At 37.5% G+C, this 23,878-nt stretch overlaps 1 protein-coding gene across 1 annotated transcript in view; it reads right to left on the minus strand.

The window, feature by feature from the left end:
• The window catches only part of MAP3K5 (mitogen-activated protein kinase kinase kinase 5), a 103,923-nt gene that overhangs the window by 11,831 nt on the left and 68,214 nt on the right, over positions 1 to 23,878 (minus strand). Inside the window, exons 12-24 of the mRNA XM_015620940.3 lie at positions 20,204 to 20,253; positions 16,120 to 16,215; positions 14,603 to 14,684; positions 13,066 to 13,199; positions 9,073 to 9,200; positions 8,008 to 8,144; positions 7,300 to 7,405; positions 6,190 to 6,347; positions 5,513 to 5,690; positions 4,704 to 4,724; positions 3,439 to 3,616; positions 3,173 to 3,341; positions 144 to 329 (exon numbers count right to left, since the gene is read on the minus strand). Coding sequence (XP_015476426.1) covers positions 144 to 329; positions 3,173 to 3,341; positions 3,439 to 3,616; positions 4,704 to 4,724; positions 5,513 to 5,690; positions 6,190 to 6,347; positions 7,300 to 7,405; positions 8,008 to 8,144; positions 9,073 to 9,200; positions 13,066 to 13,199; positions 14,603 to 14,684; positions 16,120 to 16,215; positions 20,204 to 20,253 — 1,623 coding nt within the window. The remainder of the gene's footprint in view (positions 1 to 143; positions 330 to 3,172; positions 3,342 to 3,438; positions 3,617 to 4,703; positions 4,725 to 5,512; positions 5,691 to 6,189; positions 6,348 to 7,299; positions 7,406 to 8,007; positions 8,145 to 9,072; positions 9,201 to 13,065; positions 13,200 to 14,602; positions 14,685 to 16,119; positions 16,216 to 20,203; positions 20,254 to 23,878) is intronic.

Below are 23,878 nucleotides of genomic sequence, written 5' to 3' on the forward strand. Positions count from 1 at the left end.
TTTTGCTATTACAGTTTTGAACCCCTCAAATACTATTGTTTCAGCAACTCTGGGTGGAAGTTAAACAAGTTCTCTTTGGTCTTGGTTTGTTTAGGTTTTTTCAGTTTAGGTACACAAATTTCTTAATAAAAATAACAACTTACAGCATCTTGAAAACCAAACAGCACAAGCTGCACTTGGCTGATACCATGGCTGTCAAAGTCCAACTCCAGCTTCAATTTTGAAAGCGTGGTTGCGATGATTTTGCGATCAGTGGACCGTACAAACTCTCTGAGGCTGGAAACGAGTGTTGTGATATGTTCCCATTTTAGTTTGGGTTCTTCAGCTCCCTGGCAGAAGAGAGAGGAAAAGAAATAGTTATGATAGTCATCTTTTGAAACATACAAGCAAGAAGAACTTCAGCCAATAACAAGTCAGCTGGCAATATGGGTTTTCAGAAACTCTGCTGCTGTGGTTAAGGGAAAGGTGCAGCTGCAGGTCACGTATTGACTGCTGACATAACTGCAGCAGCACAGAGCTCTGGGGCTGAGCTCCCTGGTGACACAGGTGGGAACTCAATAAAAAAGGAGCTGACTTCGTCTTACACCAGTTGCTGAGGAATGTGTGCACACTGCAGTGTGTGTGTCTTTGTGCAGCAATGAAAAGATATGAATAAATGTACTATGCACTAGGTACTATAAATTACCCATAACTGCAAACACACACATACTTTTTGCAGTGCTTCTAGTTTCTGTGTGTCTCTCAGAGACAATGTGCAAAGTCCTCCAGCAGCATTTAAAAGAAAGGATTTGTCCAAGTTATGCAGGAGGCTCACAAATGGACTGGTTGCTTCTTATATAATTTCCTAATTTCCCTTAATACAGAACTTCTACACTTAGCTGTTCTTAAAGCAGATTTGCAAAGATCTCACCTTTCTGGTATAAATATTCATGTGCCTATTTTTAAAAGCTTTTGTGTTTTTGCATGAACTACCAAAGTAGTGAAAAGTTCAAAAACATTCATCAGAATAACCAGCCTAAGCAGAGCACTGTATTTGCTCTCATAAGTTATGCCAAATGAATACAAATTTCAAAGCCAGATCTTCAATTAAGCCAGAGTTGAAGTTCACCATGAAAATTAGATGCTTATTCTGAAGGAAGTAAAGTAAATATTTATATAGACTAAGGATATCCAGCATTGATTTCTGTAAGAGAAGGACATACAGTGTTCGGTTCTATTGCATTTACTGGTTTTATGCCATGAATATTATGGCTGGCCAGACACCGAGAACTCTTGTTTGCCAGTAACACTGAGCTTTTAACTATAGTCAATTAATTCTGATCAGGATGAAACAAAGAGAATTCGATTAAGAAAGAAGCTTTAAAAAAGAGCAGAAGTTCTAGAGTGGTCAAAGATACCACTGACTAAAACATCCACCTGAGACAAAAGATCCTAGCCTCTGACCTTGATCTGCTTTGAAGAATTCATCTGATGATTTTCTATGCAGAAGTGGATCCCTCACTGTTCTGTAGTAGCCAATCTTCTTTTCAGGTAATAATTAAAAAGCCATTAGGGCAGCAAAGTCATTGCACACTGTAGCCCTGGACTAGAAGATCCAAGTCCATCAAGGCACTAGGCACTATGGGGACAGGACGAGCAGTATGACTTGCTATTTAGAAATAGTTATCCATTTTGTGAGAGTCATTCTGTTTCCCTAGCCCTCACTCATCCTCAATGACCAATGACTTTGCTGAAGCCTTTCTTGTGGAAAGTGTTTGTGAAGATAAAAACTCTGTGAAATCCTAAATCCTGCTGAGGCCTAACAAGCAAGCCAGGCTTGTTCTATTAGTAATTTATTGCATTTCTCAAGGGAGAAAACAGTCTTTGGGAGTCAGAGCTCTGCACCCTTTTGAAAGGCAGACAGTGACATGAACATGAGCTTTGAACTCTTTGGCTCTAAAATTCTGTCTCTGCTTCTCTCTCAGGCTGTTCCAGCACCATCTAAGAAAGGCATGAAACACTGAGCACACTCTGGGATTTGTGATTGAGTTTCAGCCTCTCACAATCAATAGTTTTTACTTGTATACACATGCAAAAACTGTGTCTGCTACAGCAACACTCTCACAAAGCACAGATCACAAGTATCTTTCTCACTGCTTTATCTTTTAACATTTTCTGTAGTTACCAGGATAACTGTGGGTTACTCTCTCCCCCCTCCCACGAGTTAGAAGCTGTTTTTATTTGCAGGGCACTAATTTCCAAGTTACTACAGTAACTGTAGTACATACATAGTAATCATATTGGTTTGCATCAGTTTCTAAACCCTTATCTTTAGATGATGAGTTGTCATGTTTTATACAAATGTTTTAGACCAGCAATACTTTGCCTTGAGAAGGAAGTGAATCAATTAACTACTAACACATACACAAACAAGAACGAAAAGTCCTGTCATCCAATTACACTGTCACAACACTTAGCAGCGTGGTCATGATCTGTTATTTCTTCAGTGTTGTCCTGAACTGATACATCATCATAATGAATCATCCCCACAAAGGAGTGCCAAAAAGTCATTCTGCAATTATTTTGTTGTTTGCTGTAGCTCTCACAATTACTACATCTTCCCTCCATATATGCTTCTGGCTGCACTGAAGAATAGCTGCAATTCATTTTCTCCCTAGCCCCCTCTTGCCCCTGTTAGGGCTGTTGGCTAGAAGGCAATGGTGTATCCATCAGCCCCATTTTTCTACACATCAGCCTAACATAAGGCCAGAGCAGGCCAAATGACCTTATCCTCTGTCAAACCAGTCACCCAGAACACAGAACTTTAAAAGGGGGTCAAGATAATCCTGTCCTGGAGATGATCTACCTTAGGTGACTAATCCTGACTCAGTCAAATCTGAAAAGAGCTGGCAAAATAGAGTATTATGAAAACATCTTTTTCTGTTCTTGCCAATACTAATACCCAGGTATATGAATAGTAATTGCAGACAAAAAAGGCGTATGTAATGCATCATGAACAATTTCAAAGCCTTTCTAACCCAAATAAAACAGTAACCAGAAAAGCTTACATGGTGCTTTCTAGTTTAACCAAACTTCATTTCTAATTGCTTTACCATGTTTAATTTCAAGAGTTTCAAGTAACTGCAAAGAAGTCCTAGAATTCCATAAAATTTTTGCTGCCCTCTGAAATTACCTGAGTCAAAGCTTCCATCAGGTTCCTCACCACTTGCTCTTGGTCCTCGGTTAATATTCTGTGGAGGGTGGCTCTCCTTTCACTATCCTTCTTCAGCATGAAAAACCCAGAATCTTTCTCTTCAGGTGAAGGGGGTGCACTGTGATCCTCAAAATGTTCATCTGGGATGCTGGATGAAAGACACAGTGAAAAGAAAGATTATAAAAACCATCCTGATGCATGCATTCCTAATCTACCATGTAACAAAATGCCAGGTAGCTCTTTACCTCAGAAAAAGGGACCGGATTCCCTTCCCATCTTTTTCCCCACAGGATTTGGCTCTTGTTTTGAAAGAGAATGGATCAATTTTTAATTCTGTATCAGGTGAGACAGAACCATATTCACTGCTGCTACTTGTATCTTCCACCAGAACAGGGACAGGTAAGGATATGCTTCGAAGATACTCTGTTTGTATAGGAATATTCAGAAATTAGAATTGAATAATGCCATCAGAGTTTTGAAGTGAAGATTATTTTTTCAGAGGAGACAGAAAAACTCCAGCCTTTCCACACACCTCCACAAAATATAAGGAAAAAATTGACAAAAAACAGCTAAAGCTTTTTCATCTGGAATAGAGTTATCTTTCAGGTATATTTTTATTCCTGAAAGACAGAAATGCTGGACTTCTTGCAAGTTCACTCATAGAACTTCAACACTGAAGTGAATGTGCATCTCCTATCATGATTTCCAGCAGAAGGAAAATGTTTCTATAGGGTAAGTCATCCAAGCACCTTCCAAGATCTTAATTTTATGCACATATAGAAATATATATAAATATATTAAAAACATTTATATAGACACTACATTTAAGTATATATACTATAACATATATAAGATACATTTCTTCATCAGATTAATTTATACAAGTTTAATTCATTCACAATTGTTGACCAACAATAATAGACATGCAGTTAAGTCAGAACTTTTAGTTCAGAGCACACATTACCGCTGCAGGAAACTACTCATATCTATTTCACATGTGCACATTTCAAAATGTACTTTGATACCAATTCAGCATGAAGATATGATTTGTGTGTTCAGTTCCCTCCCGCACTCTCCCAGTCCATTTCCTGAAAGAGATGAGTATCCTGTATCCTGGTCTGACAAGGGGTCTCAAATGCATCCTGGTTTGTCAGGTATAGAATTTAGTCTAATAAAAATCTGTGTTATCATTCTCCACAAACCTTGGCTCTGTGGCTACTTTAAAGCAGCCATTGGTTTCCACCAAATGTCCCCATAAATGACAGCACAGCCCTTCAAGCCTGTATCACCCAGCTGCGTGGACAATTAAACCATAGTCTGGTAGGATTAAAAACAGGAGTTCAGATATGCACAATGAATTACATGTTCCTAACAGAGAGAGGTCACTTATTTTCACTATTGTGATCACTTCTCTTCCCTGCGTTTTAGTGTTGACAAATTATACCAGAAAAGTGGTAACTACAGTATCTACACAGGCATGTTTTAGATGGAGAAGTAGGTTAAAACTCACCATTTGTGTTAGCTGAAAGGACTGTGTGAGAAAAGGGAAAAAAAAAGAAAGTTAAATATGCTGAAATTAACAGAGAAAATAAGCATAGTCTAAAGGGTAATTTCCCACTTTTATGGAGCATCTCAGTTCTCCTGGCTGCGGTCTCCAAAACTGTAATTTATTGCAATTTTATTTTATTCTGAGGGGGTGGAAACCACATTAAAAGTGATCATCGACTATCGTCTCCTTCACCTGATATTTTTCTTTCTTTAAGTATCATGCTAAAAATGCACAGAAGATATTTTCCTAAGCATATATTCACACACAACAGGATATGTTATTACTGCTCTCAAAACTCCTTTGCTGCTTTCCATAATTTAGAACACTAAAGGAAATGAAAATTTCCTGAAAATGCAATTTTATTAAACAAAAATAGAAAGTAGAAAACTCCACTGATATTTAACAGCATATTCAAACCTTACACAAAATATACTCTATTTAAATATTCTTTCAGTGAAAATCTATGCAAATTAAAAAAGAAGAAAAAAATTAAACAAAAATCCAACAACCATAAAAGCTGCACAAAATCACAAACAGATTTTTAGACACTTTATTAGAAATATTTATATAAATTGACTTCTGTGACAACATGATAACAGAACTCTGCTACAACAGTGTTTCTGCAGTAAGCTGGTGGTTGAGAAGGCCACAACTTCATATTCACCTGGGATGGAGATCTGCTGTGCTCAACCTAAAGACTTAATCAGCAGTTTCAGGAAACAGTACCATGGGCAAGAGGAAACTTCCAGATTGAATTTAGCAATGCTTACCTGAGAGCTTTGAAGGAGACTTTCTTTTCTTACTTGAAACCTTCAAGAATTCATCTATAAGAAGCTCATGAGCAAAAGCTCGTTTGTCAGGATCTGGTTCAAAGCAGCGCAATATGAAAGCCTTGGCTTCTGCAGACATGGATTCAGGAATTTCTGGGTGTATTTTAAACATCCCCACCTGAGACAAATAAAGGGAGAAACAATGGCCTAATCTGTTTTTCCCCCCAAACACTAAACAACATAAAAAACTGTTTAGATAGAAGAAGTGCTATATCATTCTCAGGTTTTAATATTAATTTTATACAACTAGCTTATTAATTCAGAGAAAAAATTCCAAGACTATTACAAACTGCATAAACAATTACATTTTAAAAACCCCACAGCTGCAAGTAAGGCTCTTCACAAAGCAGAAAAATGCTTCTTTTTCTCAGTTTGGTGGTGTTTTTTTTCTTAAACACCCAGGCTGCTGAATAGCTGCTATCTCTCTACTAATCTATTCAAAAATACACAGCACTCCCTCTCAGCTGAATCAGATTGTTGTTCTTAACATCCTCACAATCCAAACACTTCCTTTACCTCCCTTTCTTGCAACCTCTAATTCCATCTTCTTCAAAACAGTCATCAGGTTTCCTGTGTTTAGAAACAGAGCTCTGAGCTGTACAAGGGAAATGTCTGACCTTAAACATGGCTGCTTGTGGTTCTCCCAGCTCATAGAACGGGGGTTTCCCTGTAGCCATCTCGATGATTGTGCATCCCAAGGACCAGATGTCTGCAGCCTTCCCATAGCCACGTGGCCCCTTGTCAATGATCTCTGGTGCCATATACTGGAGGGTACCTGTTTAAAACATATTTGTTTACTTAGGTGCAATAATGCTGCAAATAGATAGCTAAAAGAAAAAATGACAGAGGAGTGAGTAATATCAAAAGAGTTTAACAAAACCCTTTTATTATTTAAAATTCAAAAATTTCCATATTAATTCTATATAAAACTCAAAATACTACTCAAGATATTACTTGTGCTAAAAGCATTTGGTATCGTCTACTGATCTGCAGATCAGTTTTCAATGCCAATGACAATTATTAAATGTTTGATGAGCTTTGGATCGGAGATAGCTTTCATTTATTTTTTTATATCTTAAGATTAAAATATGGGAAAGGACTCCGAATTGCACGCAGAGATGAAAAGGAAGAGAAACCTGAAATCTTAACCTAAAAGAGTAGGTGAGATGAACATTTTCTTCTGAAGTAAGGGAATCAATCTGACACATCATCCTGCATTCTGTTCCTTTTACAGAAGCAAGAGCAAAGGATGGAATTAAAATAACAGTCACTTTTCATTTTACATAATTATTTAATGCAGTGCAACTGCATGATTTAACACCCAAATCAAATTATCAAGCAGAAAGAGGAGCAAATGAATAACAAGTTCTGTAGATACACGATTCTGGAGATGAAGTCAGGATGTCCAAGCCTATCATGGAAGAAAAGCATCAGCAAGATGAAAAGGCCCTACACACAAAGGAGACAGACTCAAATAAAGCACAGGAGAGACACAGCTCTTCTGTTGTAGAGGACTTTGATGACACAGGTGGAACATCCAAAAGAGCATTCTCTTTGAACAGTGCATACAATTCACACAGTGTATAGTTTGAGATTATATATCCAAAAGTTATTCTTCCAGCAACCTTTTATACTGATTTGAAGTCAATGAAAGTTCAGCATCTGTGGATTCTGACCCTACATACACAGTTTGAGTGAGGATAAGAAAGTCTCCTCTGGGAACATACCAGTGAAGGTTTCTGTACACGGATTGATTCCTGCAAGTCTCTTTGAAGTTCCAAAGTCCGAAATCTTTAACACTCCGCTGTATGTGTTGATAAGCACGTTATCACCCTGAGGAAAAGAACATGCACAGCAATTATTTTTCTCTTCAGACCCTTTTGTATAACCTATTTCTACAATGCACTCTACTAAGTAAGTGACTTCTTAAGAGAGGAGATGAAAGAGAAATCAATAATGCTCCTGCTTTATGCAATCCCATTAAAAACTTCATCTCAAAGTGAATTTCCCCTCTTACCAGAAGGAATTCAGTTAAAGAATACTAAAAGAGGAAAAAAGGCTTTTTTTAAAAAAAACAAGCCAAACACTTTTTCATCTGCAATCTCCTTGGAAAAGAACTTGCTAATTATCCCATCCATAATCTTCTTCACTTTCATCAAATTTTATGAAAGTTCAGTCATGTCTTTGAAAACAGAAAAAGAAGTATTTACTTTATCACATATTAAGTTGCTACATGTGAACTTTCCTAAAATAAAAAAAAAAAAATAAAAAAATCATATTTTGGTGGTGCAAATTGAAATCAACAATGGTTCACCTATCTAACCTATGGTTCAGAATAGCAGAGAGCTTTTGGAAAAAAAAAATAAATTACAGGACAAATAAATGGCTATGCAGTTACATAATACTGTCAGGCTTAATTCTCTGCAAATTCTTACCTTTATGTCTCGATGCACTATTTGATTATCATGGAGGTATTTTAATCCTTCAAGAATCTGCTTGGTGTAAAAGCCAATTGTCTGCTCATTATCTTTTAATGGTCCCCATTTTGATCGTAGAAGAGCAGAAAGACTGCCTATAATTTTGGAGAGCAAAAAGTGAGAATAAAAATCCAAAGAAATTTTGCTTTCTCACCCAAAGGAAAAAAGTAACAACAAGCATCATTCCCAATCCAAGTGTAGGCATCTCATCTATAATTAAAGTCCTCTCCAGTCAAATGCTTATTTGCATCATCACTGGCCTGCACAGTTAAAGAGAGTGTCTCAGCATCTCCTGGGCAGTTTGTGAAGAACTGAAACCCATGGGGAGAGCTTGAATTGGAGTTGTTCATGGAGACTGTTTCTCCTGGAAGGGATCCCATATCCCTGCTGGGGTAAGGAACTGAGGAGTCCTCCCCCTGAGGAGGAAGGAGTGACAATCTTGATGAACTGACTACATTCCCCATCCCCCTGCACCCATGGTAGGAGAAGGCAGAGAAAATCCTAAGTGAATTCAAACCCAGAAAGAAGGGAGGGGTAGGGGAAAAGTGTTTCTAAGATTTGACTTTATTTCTCATTACCCTACTCTCATTGGGTTGACAATGAATTAAATAAGTCTCCCCAAGTCAAGACCATTTCGCCTGTGATGGTAGCTGATGAGTGATCTCTTCCTCTCCTTATCACCAGCCATGAGCATTGTGCTGCATTTTCTCTCCCCTATCCAGATGAGGAGCAAAGTGACAGAGTGGACACCTGAGATCCAGCCAAGGTCAGTCTACCACTGATCTGTAGGTAAAAGGAGCTCACCATAGCAATCATCTGAGCTTTATCTGTAGCTCACCATATCTAACTACCCAAGCAGTCTGAAGACACTGTTTTCCCTATTTATTTCAGAAAGAGGCACTATAGAATATTACACCTGTATGAAATATGTCTCATAGTCCTATTATATGTTTTTATACTTCTAAAATGCAAGGAAAACAAACAAACCTAACAACCACTAAACCAGTCTCCCCCAAAACTTACCACCTGGCACCTGTTCCATGAATATTTTGATGAAGCCATTCTCACTAACAGAACCTAAATACTGGACAATGTTCTTATGTTTGAGATGCTTATGCAAAGCTATTTCTTCATGCAGAGGTTGGGAATACCTGGAAAACAAAGAAGCAGTTTATTCTTCATCTCAGTGAAGAAAGCCTTTTAACAGTTTACATCAAAAATTGCTATTTGTTAAACGAATTTAACAATGCTGGTCGTGACCAGCACATACTAAAATATTATGTAATCTTATGTAAATACAAATAACATATACAAAATATAGATAATGTTATGTATTCATACACACAAAATGTTAGAAAAATACATAGAAAGAGAGAATAAAAAATTCTGAAAAATAAACTCCACTCTAGTCTGACTCCGAGAAAATAAACAGTTGTGAAAGTGGTTGAATTCATATTAATGCCAAAGTGAACTAGTAAACTATAAAGCTAGTGTACAAATAAAAACACCTCAATAATGAAAATTAATCACCATTTAAATTTTAAAGTATAAGTCTTAGCTGAAGGCAAGATGGGGTATCAGAGTAAGAAAACAGAAATCATTAATGGAGAGATATTTAGAAGAACAGATCAAAACAATTTCACCAAATTCAATTTAGTCCAAAGTAAAATATTTTTCAGAGAGAAGCTTTTCAACAGCATTTCTGCCAAGAAAGTTTCTGGAGTCAGGCTCTTTCTCCAGCATTGACCACCACTGGAGCTCAGCAGCTGATGTGCTGAGCTAATATATTAGGTCCACCCTGACACTTTTCATAACTTAGGCCTGCCCTAACGCTTCCCTTGGAGGCGAGTCAGCTGCCAGATTTTGTGTATTTTCTGTGTATTTCTGGCAAAATGTAGACAATATGCTGACAGTCTGGTGGCTATCTTCTCTAAAGCACTAACATCTGTGACAATACTTTCAGGGCAGCTGAAATTGGTGAAGGACACTGACCTCCTTCTGTCAGTCCAAATGTTAAAAGTAGTTGCAGCATTTGCAACTGAGGTTCTTATGGGAAAAGTACCTGTGACTTTCACTCCCCTTTTAGTACAGGCAGCCATCAGCTCTCTCTCAAAGAACATCAAGCTACTAGTGGAGGCTGAACTCATAAAAAAAGTGGAGGGAAATGGAAAAAAAAAACGTGGTTGTCTGAAAATCCCACTGGAGTCAACTGTTGCAGAAAATCTGGTTAGTGAAAAGTATGATTATGCAACTCTGAGTCTGTTTACTAAAAACTAATTTGAGTTTTGCCTTACCTCTCCACATGATTATAAAGATTCTGACTACACTGTTAGTCATACAGAAATGCAAAATCAAAGATTGTATTCCTGAGTTCTGTTAATGAGATACTAATTCTGAGCAGCAGCAGCAGCAGCAAGACCATTATAAGTCTTCCCACACTTTTAAACAGCACAGTTGAGACCTGAGCAACAAAATAATTTTGCAAATAAAATAAAGACAAAAGAAAATTTTTCTCTAGCATGAAGCATTTTTTGTTTAAGAACTTAATCACTAGAATACTTTAAATGGTATAAACAAAAACTCTAAATCATCATAGAATGGCTGGAGTTAGGGAGAGGCTTTAAAGCTCCAACCCTCCTGACATGGGCAGGGACGTCTCCCACTAGACCAAGTTGGTCAAGGCTTTATCCAAGCTAGCCTTGTAGTCACTCTTCCCTAATCTGCCACTGCTGTAATCCTGTCACAGAAGGCCACCAAATTTGTTAGGCATGATTTGCCCTTAGTGTTGTCATGTCTGCTGTCACCAATCATCTCATTATTTTCCATGTGCCTTAGCACCATTTTAAAGAGGACCATGATCACAATCAGCATAAAGATGAGACTGACTGACCTTTAGTTCCCTGAGTCTTCCTTATTCCCCTTTTAAAAACCTGGGGTTTATTTCCCTTTCCCAGTCAGTGGGAACCTATGGATGTAACTCTTCAGGCCCAATGAACTTGTGCATGTCAGGTTCCTCAGATGGCCTCAAACCTGATCTTCTACAGCAGATGTTTTTTGATTCTCTCAATCCCTGCCTCTGTGCCTCCTGTGACTTAAGTGGTGTGGCTGAAGCACTTGTTGAAGACTAAGGCAGAATAGCTGTCAAATACCTCACCCTTCTAATGTCCTGGATAACCAGGTCTCCTGTTTCCTTCTGCAGAAGGCCCACATTTTCCCTAGCCTTCCTTTTATCACCATATACTTACAGAAGCTTTTCATGATGCCCCTTGACATCCCTGGCCAGATTTAATTCTGTTAGGTACTTTAGCTTTCCTAACCTGATCCCTGGCTGCTCAGACAATATCCAATTTCTCTGTATTCCTCTCAGGCTACATGTCCTTGCTTCCACCCTTTGTAGGCTTCCTTTTTGTGTCTGAGTCTTCCAAGAGATACTTGTTCCTTCAAGCAGCTGTCCTGCCTTTTTTTCCTGATTTCCTCTTTGTTGAACTGGAGAATGTGCCTCTGTAGTCTAACATTTCCTGTTAAGTTATTCAATAGCTTTTATTCAACATATAGCAAAATTGAAGACTCGCTGCTTTTTTGCATAGAAGTATTTTAATTTCCAGCCCTGCCTGAATCAGAACTTAAATATTTTTTACAAATTCAAAAAGTGGTAATTCTTACTTTTAAAATTGTACAAATTAACTTCAGAGATTGTTTTCTTTCCATAGACTTCTTTCAAAGTGCGAAGAGATCAGGTTACAATTAATCAGAAGTGAATTAATAAACTTTTCTTACTTTGCCATTAAAAGAATAATACTTGAAATTCTTTCTGGAAGCCTCTAAACATTTGGATGAAAGACTAACAGCTTCCTAATAATCTCTTTCTGTGGTATGCTTTGCACACTGAACCTGAAACCTTTTCCATTGAAAATTCTTTTAAAATGTGTGTTGGAAAATAAAAATCTGGACTTTTTTTCCTTTGAAGTAGTTACTGCTGTATTCAGGCTATCTTTCTATTAATCACAGTTGTTACAAGCAAGTTTCTTCTAACATACATAAAACTTGCAGATATTTTGAGTCAACAAATTGTTTTATCTAATAAGGCCATACTCTCTGGGAAATTATAACATATATTGTTCAATTTGGAATAACAATATAGAGGATGGAAAGATTCCCCTCTCCATAATCTAAGCTCTAGTACCTCTAAAATATTATGAGAATAGAAAAATTATTAGACCATATATCCATTTGAACAGCTGATCTATAAATGAATTCCAAAAGATTTAGAAGTGTTAATTTTTAAACGACAAAGAAAACCAAGTCAGAACAGAATAACCAAAGGGAAGCCCACAAGGCAGACCCATGGAAAAGAAACAGAGCCAAACTTGATAGTTTAAAAGAGTCAGTTTCACCTGAAAATTCTTAACTTTAGATTTCACGTCACTTTTATCACAATATTTTTGGAAACCTCTGGATACAAAATAGCGGGTTACACATACATAGAGACATTATGCATTAAAAAAAACCAGAAAGCAAACTAAACCCAAAGAGATTATTCCACATGATTTATTTTAATGTTATGTGGCTTCAAAATAAATGATGCAAAAACAAAAAAGAAAAATGTCTTTATCAACAACCCAGGCCCAGAATTTTCAAGGACTCCACAAATCATGAATTTCAATAGGTATTTTATAAGGACATGGCTGAAAATGTCTAAGTAGATAGGGCTCTTTACCAGGTGTTTAAATTATATTCTGCACTTCAGCAGATTTTTTTTTGTTTGGTTTGGTTTTGTTTTAAAGCAAAAATACTAGGACCAAACCCAGCAAACATCTAAATTCTCTGCTGTGATCACAACCTACTCCACAACTTGGAAACATCTAGCTACAAAGATAGGGAACACCACCATATACCACAGACAGGTAATTTATGGGCAGCTTTGTAGATGAGGCACTCCTTGATCAGCAAATTGGACACATTAATGATAAAACTCACATAATGCACAAAATTTGGGATTAACTACAATTACTATACCTGCTGTCTCTCTCTGGGATTTCTTTAATAGCAATTCTGACTTGATTGCTCAGATCTCGTCCTGCATATACAATGCCGTACGTTCCTTTTCCCAGAATGACTCGCTCACCATTCTCATCATACTCATAATCATACTGCAAGGCAAACAACAACAACAACATGGAATGGAACAGAAGGACAACACTTACTCCATCTGACCTTGCCATCACAACTAAGGCATCTAAGATGCTAGTAGCCTTCTGCAGAACACAGAGGATAAAGGAAAGAAGAGCACTTTAAGGTGACAACTGGGATACTGTGCAGACACCAGTGCCTTCTGAGATGACCTTTTCAGGGCAGTGCATTAAGCCGAGCCGGGCTCAGTCAGCGCAGTCCCACCTCGTGTCTCGGAGAGCAGCAGCCGCAGCTCTGCGAGCGCAGCCGGAGCCGGCGGCAGAGGGCACTCACTGTGCGCCAGACCCAGCGCCCGGCTCCACTCGGGCACAGGGAGCAAGGCAGGACACGCTTCGTTCCCCCCAGGGGCTCTCCTCACCTCCCCACGGCTTCCAAAACCAGCACAGCCTCAATTCTGACACCGCCAGGTCTGCCAGCAGACGGTGCCAATGGAGGTTAGTCAGCACTGCAGCGCATTAAGCGTGGTTTCAGCTGAGTTTGAATATCAGAGTTTAAAGCAAACTCAAAAACATTTGTTAGAGAGATTACCTGATGTGTCCTCTTGTGTAACACAGACACAGAATTTCACAAGCTCACTCCTGTGCTAAACCCAATAGCTAAGGCCTAGTTAAAGTATTTTTAATTTTCTTCCATATAAAGACTGCTATCTTTTTAATAAAGAATCTGCTACTTCTTTTAGTAGTTTGTTTCAATGATGAATTATTCTCATGGTAAAGTCCTGCCTCTTAATTAAATTTTTTTGTAGTCATTATTTAATTACATTTCTATTCAACAGATTAAAGAGACCATTAACACATCGTTATTTTTCCTGTAAAAATACTTATCTACTGTATTCAAGTCACCTGCTGCTTTTCTTTTTGTAAAACAGGCACCCTAAGGTTCTCAATAGAGGCTCTTTTTCTCTGCCAAAAGTCACCCCACTGGTTTCCCTTTGTCCAGCCTCGGATTTCAGAGACAGAACGTTATAAAATGTGTTATAAAATGCCAGCATCAAAACTGGGACAGAGGGCTGTCTGTATTCATTACACAGCATTGACTCTCTCAGTTAGTTATGGATGTCTCTGGAACTTCAGGATACCAGATTTTCATGCGATAGGACAGGGGCTTAGGTTTTCTGTACTGCTCCCTGCCAGCTCAAAGGAAGCTTAAACACCTTAAGTGCTGCATTGAACCCAACAGCCCGGCACTCCCTCTCCAACTGTGCTCAGATAAAGCCCCAGGTGAGAACACAGCATAAACAGTAACTTCACTAACTAACTTCACTAATCCCTGGAAAAGGAATGGATCACTTACTTCAGTGAAGTGCTAGACTAGAAGCCTATAATTTTGTGTGTTGGGAGAGGAAAAAAAAAAGTACAAATACCTCTAGAGAGTCTCCATCACATTCCCCTTCCTCTGTAGTCTTCCCCATTTCTTCAGTGATCCTGTTTACCATGTCAAAAAATCTGTACCAAAAAAAAAACAAACCAGAAGGAGAGAAAAAAAAGCAAACACACACTTGAGACAGTAACTTGAGACAGCGCAGGAAGAAAGCAATGAAGGGTCCAAGAGAGGACTCAAGTACAGCAATTATTATTTTATATAACTACATATTATGTAATAACAACATATGTATATAAGTACATATAAGTGTGATTTATACAGTAAGTATAAATTCAATGTATAAGTTTGCTTGTCAGAAGAAAAATTTTTTTTACATGGTGATTTGAGCCGTCAAAATCTGATGTTTTTCTACTTCTTTTACATATACAAAAAAAGAATCCATGATATCTGAAATTGTTAATGGAATTAGTATTTCAAAATCTACAGCTTGGATGAAATTCTCATCCTATACCACCATTCCTTTATGTCCATTGAAAGCACTGAAGAACATCATGAGAAGTGCTGGGAAACCTTGCCACATTTCAAAGAGTTTTTGTAGTGTAGGAACTCTAGCTTCAAGTTCTTCCTTGAATGAAGAGGATGTCTATTTCATAACCTTTCATTTAAAAAATACTATTACATTTCTTCTACCCTTTTGAAAGAAGGCAAATACAAAAAACTTGTCATGCTAAGGTATTGCTTACTCATCTCTTAAGAGGAACTCAAATGTGAAGGGGAAAGAACATGGTAAAAGAACCTATATGAACTGGAATGGATGAAAGAACAAGCTAGAGACTGGGCTTGTTAATTAATGACTGGTGGATCTAGTCATTAACAGAGTACTGCAGTGATTTTAGGCAAATTTGCAGCCATTTTAGCACAAAAAGATGTGAAATTTCGTTTGAGAATGCTTCCAGGATCAATTGAACACCAGAGCCTTAACCTTATAGAGCAGAAACACAGCTTAGAGAAACTGAGACACCCCTAATTTTGTGCAACAAACCCTTGACAAATTTCTGGCAGGGACACAGGTACAATCTTAGTTATGTAAACATATAGAAGGAAACCAAGTGTGCTTGGTTTCAAATTGTAAAAAAAAAATGTATTTACAGTTACAGAGAAATCTTGACCAGACTTTTTTGCTACTCCAAATGTTCCCACTTCAGTAAATTCTAAAGTTTAGGATGCTTTGCTGAATTGGGGGCACACACTTTTAGTAAGCCATAATATGATAAGTATTACAAAACTAATCCCAGAAAGGTGTGTGTAAAAAAATATTTAGATTTATAATTGTATTTGTTTCTAATGTTTGCCCTTTATACATCTTTAACCCTTTATACATCAGATCTCCAGTGTATTAAGGTGCTGTGTATTAAGATTTCACACAAAAGACACTGATCACAGAGGATGCTCAGATCAACTTTCACCATAGCTCTGAAACAGTCCCTGTTGTGCATGCAGATACCATCTATCCCATCAGAGGCCATACTTTTTTCTGAAATAACAGCAGTGACCCACCTTCTACAATGAAGTTCTGTGCAGAAATAGATTTGAAAGTCATCCGAGTTGTGCAGCACATACAAGAAACAGCATCGTTCCTCAAACTTTGAAATGCTGAAAGAACAGCCAAGAAAGTTATTGGAAAGATGCATTTAGACTTCTACCTGCTTTGTCAGACCACACACAGTTCACCCCATTTAACATGGGAAAGCACCAGATTAAATCTGAGAATCCACAGTTTTTCCTTATTGTAAAATCACTCTCTTGTATCCTCCAAAGTTCAAATTCTGATGTTTGCTATCATTCAGCTTGCCTCACTTGTCCACACATTGCCCAAGAAAGAGTAGGAGCAAAGAAATTCATAGGAATATTTCCATTGAGCTGCTGCATTTTTGTCTTCAGTACATTTAAGTAAGGTCCTTAATTTTCATTCCTGTGACCAGAATGAAGCATCCTTTCAGGACCATATTAGAAAGCTGGACTTTGAACTGCAATAATGAGTTTTTTGTGTTTTAGACATCAGCCACAACTCAATCTTGAACACAAAATTTTCTACTCAGCTCTTTATTATTTGGTACCCTGACAGTAAGTTGGAAAAATATTTTTAAATTAAGTCAACATATAAATATGAGGTGAATTACTTTATTACCCTTGCCCACTTTTGTTTTTATCTGCTATAACTGCAGAGCAAAGATAAAGAGGAGGCATGTATGACATCTTCTTATGGATGCACAAATATCTCAGTGGAAAAACAGAAGAGGTGCAAACTCTTGTGCAGTTGTCAGTTTTCCACCCCGAGCAGGCAGCAGCTTGTACAAAGACATTCATTCACCAGAACTGTTTTATATGTATGTCATTACTCTGCTTCTTATAGAAAATATTAAAGGTTATTTGAAGGAGCTCTTTCTGTAACTTTGTTACAAATTGAGTGTCAGCTGTCAAGCTGATGCAGTATAATTGATTCTTACTATATTGGAAAAGAGCTGCAGGAAATGGCTAGGGCTGTTACAAGGGAAAATAATGCAGTATTTGAGAAACCAAGACAAATTAAGTCTCCTTATTAAGCTTATTAATATACTGGATAAAATCCACAATCCTAGTGAAATCAATATATTTTAGATAGATAAAGACAGCCGTCATGTTACTACTTAATTTGTAGCACAATAAAGTAGAATTATGTATTACGTTGTGCCAAAGGATTAATGATATGATTAACGTAACAGGGTTTTTTTAAGTATCAGGAAATACTTGGAATTTTGAGCCTTTAATAGGTGTTTAAGATTGTCTGATCCTTGCTCTCATTTATGATTGCTCTATTGTAAAACCCTGTAAGTTTTGATAAACAAATGACTCTTTAGACGAGCTGGGGGTCTGCCTTTCTTAAAGCTACTTATGAAAAGAGTGAGCATCATTATAAGAATATTTGTCTCTGGGTGTGGTGACTCATTTATTTTTACATTAGGAAAATTCATAAATGCTAAGTAGTGTACACATTTAGGAAGACAGACACTGTCCTGAGGTTATAAACTAACTTTTAATTCAAGCTTTTCAAGCATATAAGTAAACTCTCTAGATATAGAATAACTGATATTAACAGAATTACTCATTCAAGTTCCGTGTGCATTGAAACATTTTACTGACTAAACTGACAGCTGAAACCCGACATGCCCAGAAACCACTGACAAACACAGCAGTGAATAAAAGGGTAAGAATGTGGAGTGTACACAGAGGCCAAAGAAATTCATAAATATTTAAGAACTTTAAGTAAGGGTTTACATTGCTTATATGTTGCTCTCCTCCCTGGAAAAAAAAAATCTAAACTAAAAAAAGGAAGCCTAAAAACCACTCGAGTTATAAAAAGACACAGGATAATTGGCTCAGGAAGTGCCTCACTCTGACAGTGCCCAAGCAGATGTAGTACCCACTGATATCTGTGACAGCAGAACTGGGGCTGAATTCGCCAAACTCCAAAAACAAACAGGGAAACAAGGGTGGCGTGGCCTTGTGCCCAGCTCATGTACATCCAGAACTCCCCTTGGTTGATAAGAAATACTGCAAATGCTGTAACCACTGATTACTAGTACTTCCAGATGAAGCAGCAGATTTAAGAGGTGAACACTGGCAGGAATCACAGAAAAGGAGCTGTGTGGAACTTCAGTGTGTTTTCTACAAGTCTAGCAGTACAGGCACCTCTCATTGCTGTAATTAAGTAGTCTGATAAGATTCAATGCTCCAAGAACTTGGAATGGAAGACAAATATCCTTGTCTCAAGTTTGTTTAAATTCTTGAGCTATGAAAGAGACTGGACACAGACCTCTGAGGCACTCTCCCACAGAAACAACACAAGTAGTGGTTATTTCATAATCCAGGACTTCTCCCGAACAGTGAATAAAAGCCACCTTGTAGTATAGCAAACTTCAGACTGCCACTTTTCAAATGGAAAAATAAATTTCCTATCTTCTTGTTTATATGCTGTCAGCTCTGCAGAACAGTAGGAACTTTGCTGATAATCTAAGATACAAAGTACCTTAGGGAAACTGCCGTGTTCCAAAAGCTCTGATAAACCCTTTAAAGAATAAACAGCACTTTCTGGGCCAATTCAATAAGAAACACTTGTATTAAAGAGGTGAAGAAGGCATATGGCAAAAGCAGAAGTATTTAAATTGGCACACAAACCACTAATCGGTGAGTTTCTTATGCTAAAGCCAATTGCTATGACTTCCTACACAGAGTGTGATTTAGCACTGTTCTGCTCAGAGTTCTACATACTTTCCAAGTTTCTTTGCAGTTGACAGCTGAACCCTATTACTTGTGAAACAAAATGTTGATTATGCTGGCTGTAAGCACGCAGAAGAAGTGACCCTCTGTCACCACTGTGAAGTATTTACCAAAAACGTGAGCCATTTCAAAGCTAGATGTCTCTTCAGACCTGCTGTCTTTTTATGGAGTGCCATAAATATTTATGGAGGTCTTTGTCATAAAAGCCTACAAGATCATGCACAAAGACCTGCCTTGTACATTAAGGCTGCATTTCTAAAGCTCTTACTAGTCCAGAAGGGCTGAGAATCCTTCTAAAGCTGGGAACTGCCCCTTCCCAGACTGCTTTAAGTCTAGGAGCCTCGAAGTAGCTAAAATTAGTCCTGTTACAAAAATAGATTAGAAGCAGGCCTAGTTCCGGAGGCTCACCCATTCCAAACAATACTTTCCTTCATAAAACTAAGGGAAAAAAATCTGCAAAACACTGAAAAATTAAGTGATCAAAAACTTGCATATATCTATAAGAAGTAAAAAACCTTATTCAGCTTCATGCTTGAATAAGATAACTATTTCCCCCTGCAGCTCCTCATGGAGGGAGCCAAAGAATTCTCTAAGAATTCTCAGTGACTCTTGGCTCACTGTAAAGTCTTCTGAGTTGTTTTGGACATCTGCTCATATGAACAGATTGGAAAATCAACTGAAAAATTAAATGATAATTCGCAGTTTAAATAACCAAAGCAGGAGGTTACACTAGAAACAGTACTGGCCATAGTATGGTTTAATAAGGGGAAGGGAAAACCAAAATGACAGCAAATAAATAAATAAATTCTTTCCCTCTTCTTTTTTTTAGAAGCACACAAAAACATACTGTAGCCAAAACCCAAACCAGACTGAACTAAGCATATCATTGCAATTTTTGCCTAAAATAAGCTGAATCCCACAGGATTGAATTTTTGTGCCTATTGATAGTTTGGTGTTTTTAAGTTACTTTTTGGAAGGAAAAAGAATCATCCATCTGTGCAAAAACGTCCTGCAGACATAGCAACAACTCTGTGTATGGAACAGTTATTATTAGAACAGAGCAACGACTATTTAAAAAATGTAATTTTTCTAGACTTTTTTTTTTTATTATTATTACACTAAAAGGAAAGTGGAAAGTTGCAGGATGGCAAATATAGATAAATCCTAGAGAAAAGAAAAGAAGAGACTAAGATGAAGAATGGATTGTAAGAGGTTACAGCAGTAATACAATATCACTGTCACTCCAAGGTCCACAGCAGCAGCATAATACAAAATTCATTCAATTACTCCTTTCATTTCAAAACAAAAAAGGGAAACAACTTACCTTACCCCCCTAATAGAAGCAGCACAGAAGTTCCACTCATGGATGCCTTTCTGTAACACACAGTAAAAAATAAATAAATAAACAAAATATTCCTCCTTATGTATGAAGGGCCAGTAGGTATATCTTCTAGAATGAAGCTCATGAGATGGAAGGGGAAACATTCAAATGACAACAATCTATTTAGGATCTGTTAACACCTATTTTTCAAGGCTTTTTTTTTTTTTATTTCTTTTTTACCTGAAACCAAAGCAACTGAAGTTCTACACAGAAGTTTTGGGTTATTTTGTCACTGTTTACGTTGCAAACACAATTTACTATTTTAGAAAACATTCAAAAGAGCAGATCAGAAGAGATGACAGTGTAGCCTTGTTTGGATACTGAACTTGGGATCACATGTGGTATTCAGGAAAGGAGGGGGAAAAGTATTCCATCCCTGAGAATAATGAGAGCTAGCTCTGCACACTCAATCCCCTAACGTGGGGGAAGGCCAGGAGGAGAAAGCTACAAGTAGAAAGTCTAATGCAGGAGAGCAAAGTAGGAAATTCTTGAAAAGTAGGAAGAATTGCTCAAATATGAACACAAAGTGTCCAAAGAAACAGAAAGAAGACTATTTCACTAGGAATTCAGAAGAGAGCAATAAGAATGCACCAAAACCCCTAAGAGCTGCTGGAGTGAAAACATGTCTGGAAGAAAGAAGCCACCCTATGAAAACACAAAGAGCCAGGCCTTATTTATTTTCAGATCTTTTAAATTTACAGCTGTCACATTCAGCAGAACTGAGCTCTCTGTAGACAGTTATACTGCTGTGTGTTTATGTTCTATTAAAACTTTACTGTAGCAAACAGAAGCCTTTTGTATCTTCTAAAGAAAACATTCTCCTTTAAGGAAAAGGTGGAGCTACACCAGCTCACAGTCCTGGCAACATTGGGATTCCATCACAATTAGCTCCATGTTTGAAGAACCTTTGCTTTCTGCAGCTGAATTTTAGTGATCTGAGCAAGGGCATACTGTCAAACAGAAACATAATCAAATTGATTCCAAAAGACGACTTGAAAATGTGTAGCTTATAAAAGGAATAGTGAAAGATACAGAAGTCAGAACAGATACACTGTTGAAATGTTGCACGGTGTGCAGAAAATAACAGTGGAAATTACTCTCCCAGCTATAACAACTTTCTATGAGGATTCCTACATCAGTTTTTTCCTCTTCTGTAATTCTTTCCTTCCTGTTCAAATCACATTAAATGTTGTGATGTTAATATGAAATGTCAAAAACAATGGACCAAAAATACAAGCAAACATCTTTCTTGATGCACAAGTTTCAAAACTATTGTAAGTGTAAACTACAAAGGAATAAGTTCAATATCTCATCAATATTAAATGAGGTAAGGATTTCTTTTGTGGGGTAAAGGAATAAGAGAGTAGCCTAATATTAGGAAAAGCTGGATTTGTTTCTTGAAGTGGAAGTACTAATGATGCTAGTTATGGAATGTTTGTGACTACTATTTGAGTTGCCTGGTTCTCTCACATGAAGGAAGATCAACTCAGTCCCTATGCTAATGAGGAAGGGTTTCTGCATAGTCTTTTACAACTCCCTTCATATACAAAATCTGCTAGTTTCCAATTTTCCAAGCTTATTAAACTCTCTTCAGACCTTAGCTATTGGTGCTTGTCCAATTTCCACTATTGGGAATAATCTAAACCCTAAATAATTAAAAATATATGTCCTGAGAGGCAGAAATGCTAAAGAAACATAACAAGAAGCATTAGTATTGTTTTTTACGGCCATCTATGTGCAACTAATCTCTTAAATCTTAATTACCACATGAAGTTCTCAAGCAATGAAATAACATAAAAGTTATGTCCCTTCATGATCTTGCCAAGTTTTGAATACATTGGAGTAAATATATCAGACGTGCTCTCCAAATTCAGCATCTGTTCTTTGGTTAGGCAAAAAAATCATCAACTACCCAAAACAAAACTCAGAATGGATTCAGAAGCCAAAGCAAAACAGAGACAGGCTGTTCTATTTCAAACTTACAAACAGCACTGCTGCATTCCTCTAACCCCATGCGGGAAGGGCTGCTAAAATTAGGGAACTGCAAGGCAAAGGTAATGTGCATTCTACAAATAAAATGCTTTCTGATTTTTCTTGGTATTTGTGTATCCTAAACTCAGTATTATTAAAGACATAAATGTTAAAATATGCTGCTAAAAAGCAACAGAAAAGAAAGAGGCTACATTATTTATCCTGGTATTGACTGTCATTTGTCTATTTAATACAAAAGTGCCAGCTGCAGGCTCCACTGAGTTTCAGTTTGGATTTGAAACGGAAATTCAGCTTCTTTGTGCATGAAAGGAAGTTCATACACTTTGTAACTCACAGATCTTATTCTTGGAGCACCGACTGAACTCTGGAAAACAAATAGAACCATTAATTTATGTGCCAAAATGAACTGAAATCTGAAGCATGAATTGCTAAAGCTCTGACAGACTATGACTGGTAGACTGAACTTGGATAGATGAAGGAGTTTCCAAACACAGCTGTCTAACATGCCCTTGCAGTAGAGATAGGTGGTCTTTCCTTGTTAATCAGCCCCAAAAATGCTTGCTTTCAGGCTACTAAGGACCAAAATATGAGTCTTCCTCTGTGCAGTAGACTGACAGATAATACATCCTTTTCCTTTACAAAATCTCTCAGCAAAGACAAATATTATACTGGTCATATTCAGCTGAAGGGGAAGCTGGTGCCTCTAAATTTTTCTAGTCCCTTTTCTCCTGTGAGATTTCTGATGAATTCTAAGGACTTTGACGAATTGCAACAGATTATAATTGTACAGCTGAAGGGGTAACTACCAAATTGCCCATTGCATTCTTTCAGTGGGTATGATGGCTCACAGGAAACAGAATGTCCATCAGATTCCTGGCTACTCAATAAACTCACCTCAGTAAGGATTCTGACCAGAGCAAAAGTACAAGGAGTGCACTTAATGTCTAATGCCAATGATTAAGACTAGGCCAGAAAAATAGGAAAACACTATTCTGCAGAAGATGCAAAGACATACACCTCACATCAGGAAGGAGAAGGGGAAAATGGAAAGAAACGTTCACCATGCTATAAAGAAATACCTATCTTCTGAACACCAAACAGGCATTTGACATCCAAATCCTTCTCCCAGACAGAGGATAACTGGGAAGTCAAATGACACAGCTATGAAAAATGCCATTGCTGAATGTATCAAACAAAATACCCCAGTAGCTAAACAATAGATGAATGCACCATGGAAAACATTTTTTGGAATAGGAGTGCATTGAGTGCACATACTCAAGTAAGGTTAACTCAAGCTGGAACATAGGAAGTCATGAGGTGCCATGTGTGGCCAGTACACCAAGCCTAAAAAGAAACTTTATTTTGCCTAAGAAGAAACCTACATGAAAATCCTACTTTAAGAGATATTAGGATTCTCCTAAAAAATACTGTCAGAGGGAGAAAGGAAACCACTTAATATAAACAATTTGTTAGCAAAAGAACAAATGTCTGTGAAATGTCAATAAATTCAGACTGAAAACAGGAAGACTTAAGGTAAGGCCTTTTCACTTCACCAGCAGTACTCTCCTCTTCACTCTTCTAGAGTTGCAGTGGAATTCTCAAACCACTTTTCAGCATGACTGGTCT

Source organism: Parus major, chromosome 3 (genome assembly GCF_001522545.3).
Source record: "Parus major isolate Abel chromosome 3, Parus_major1.1, whole genome shotgun sequence".
In the NCBI taxonomy this organism is placed as follows: Eukaryota; Metazoa; Chordata; class Aves; order Passeriformes; family Paridae; genus Parus; species Parus major.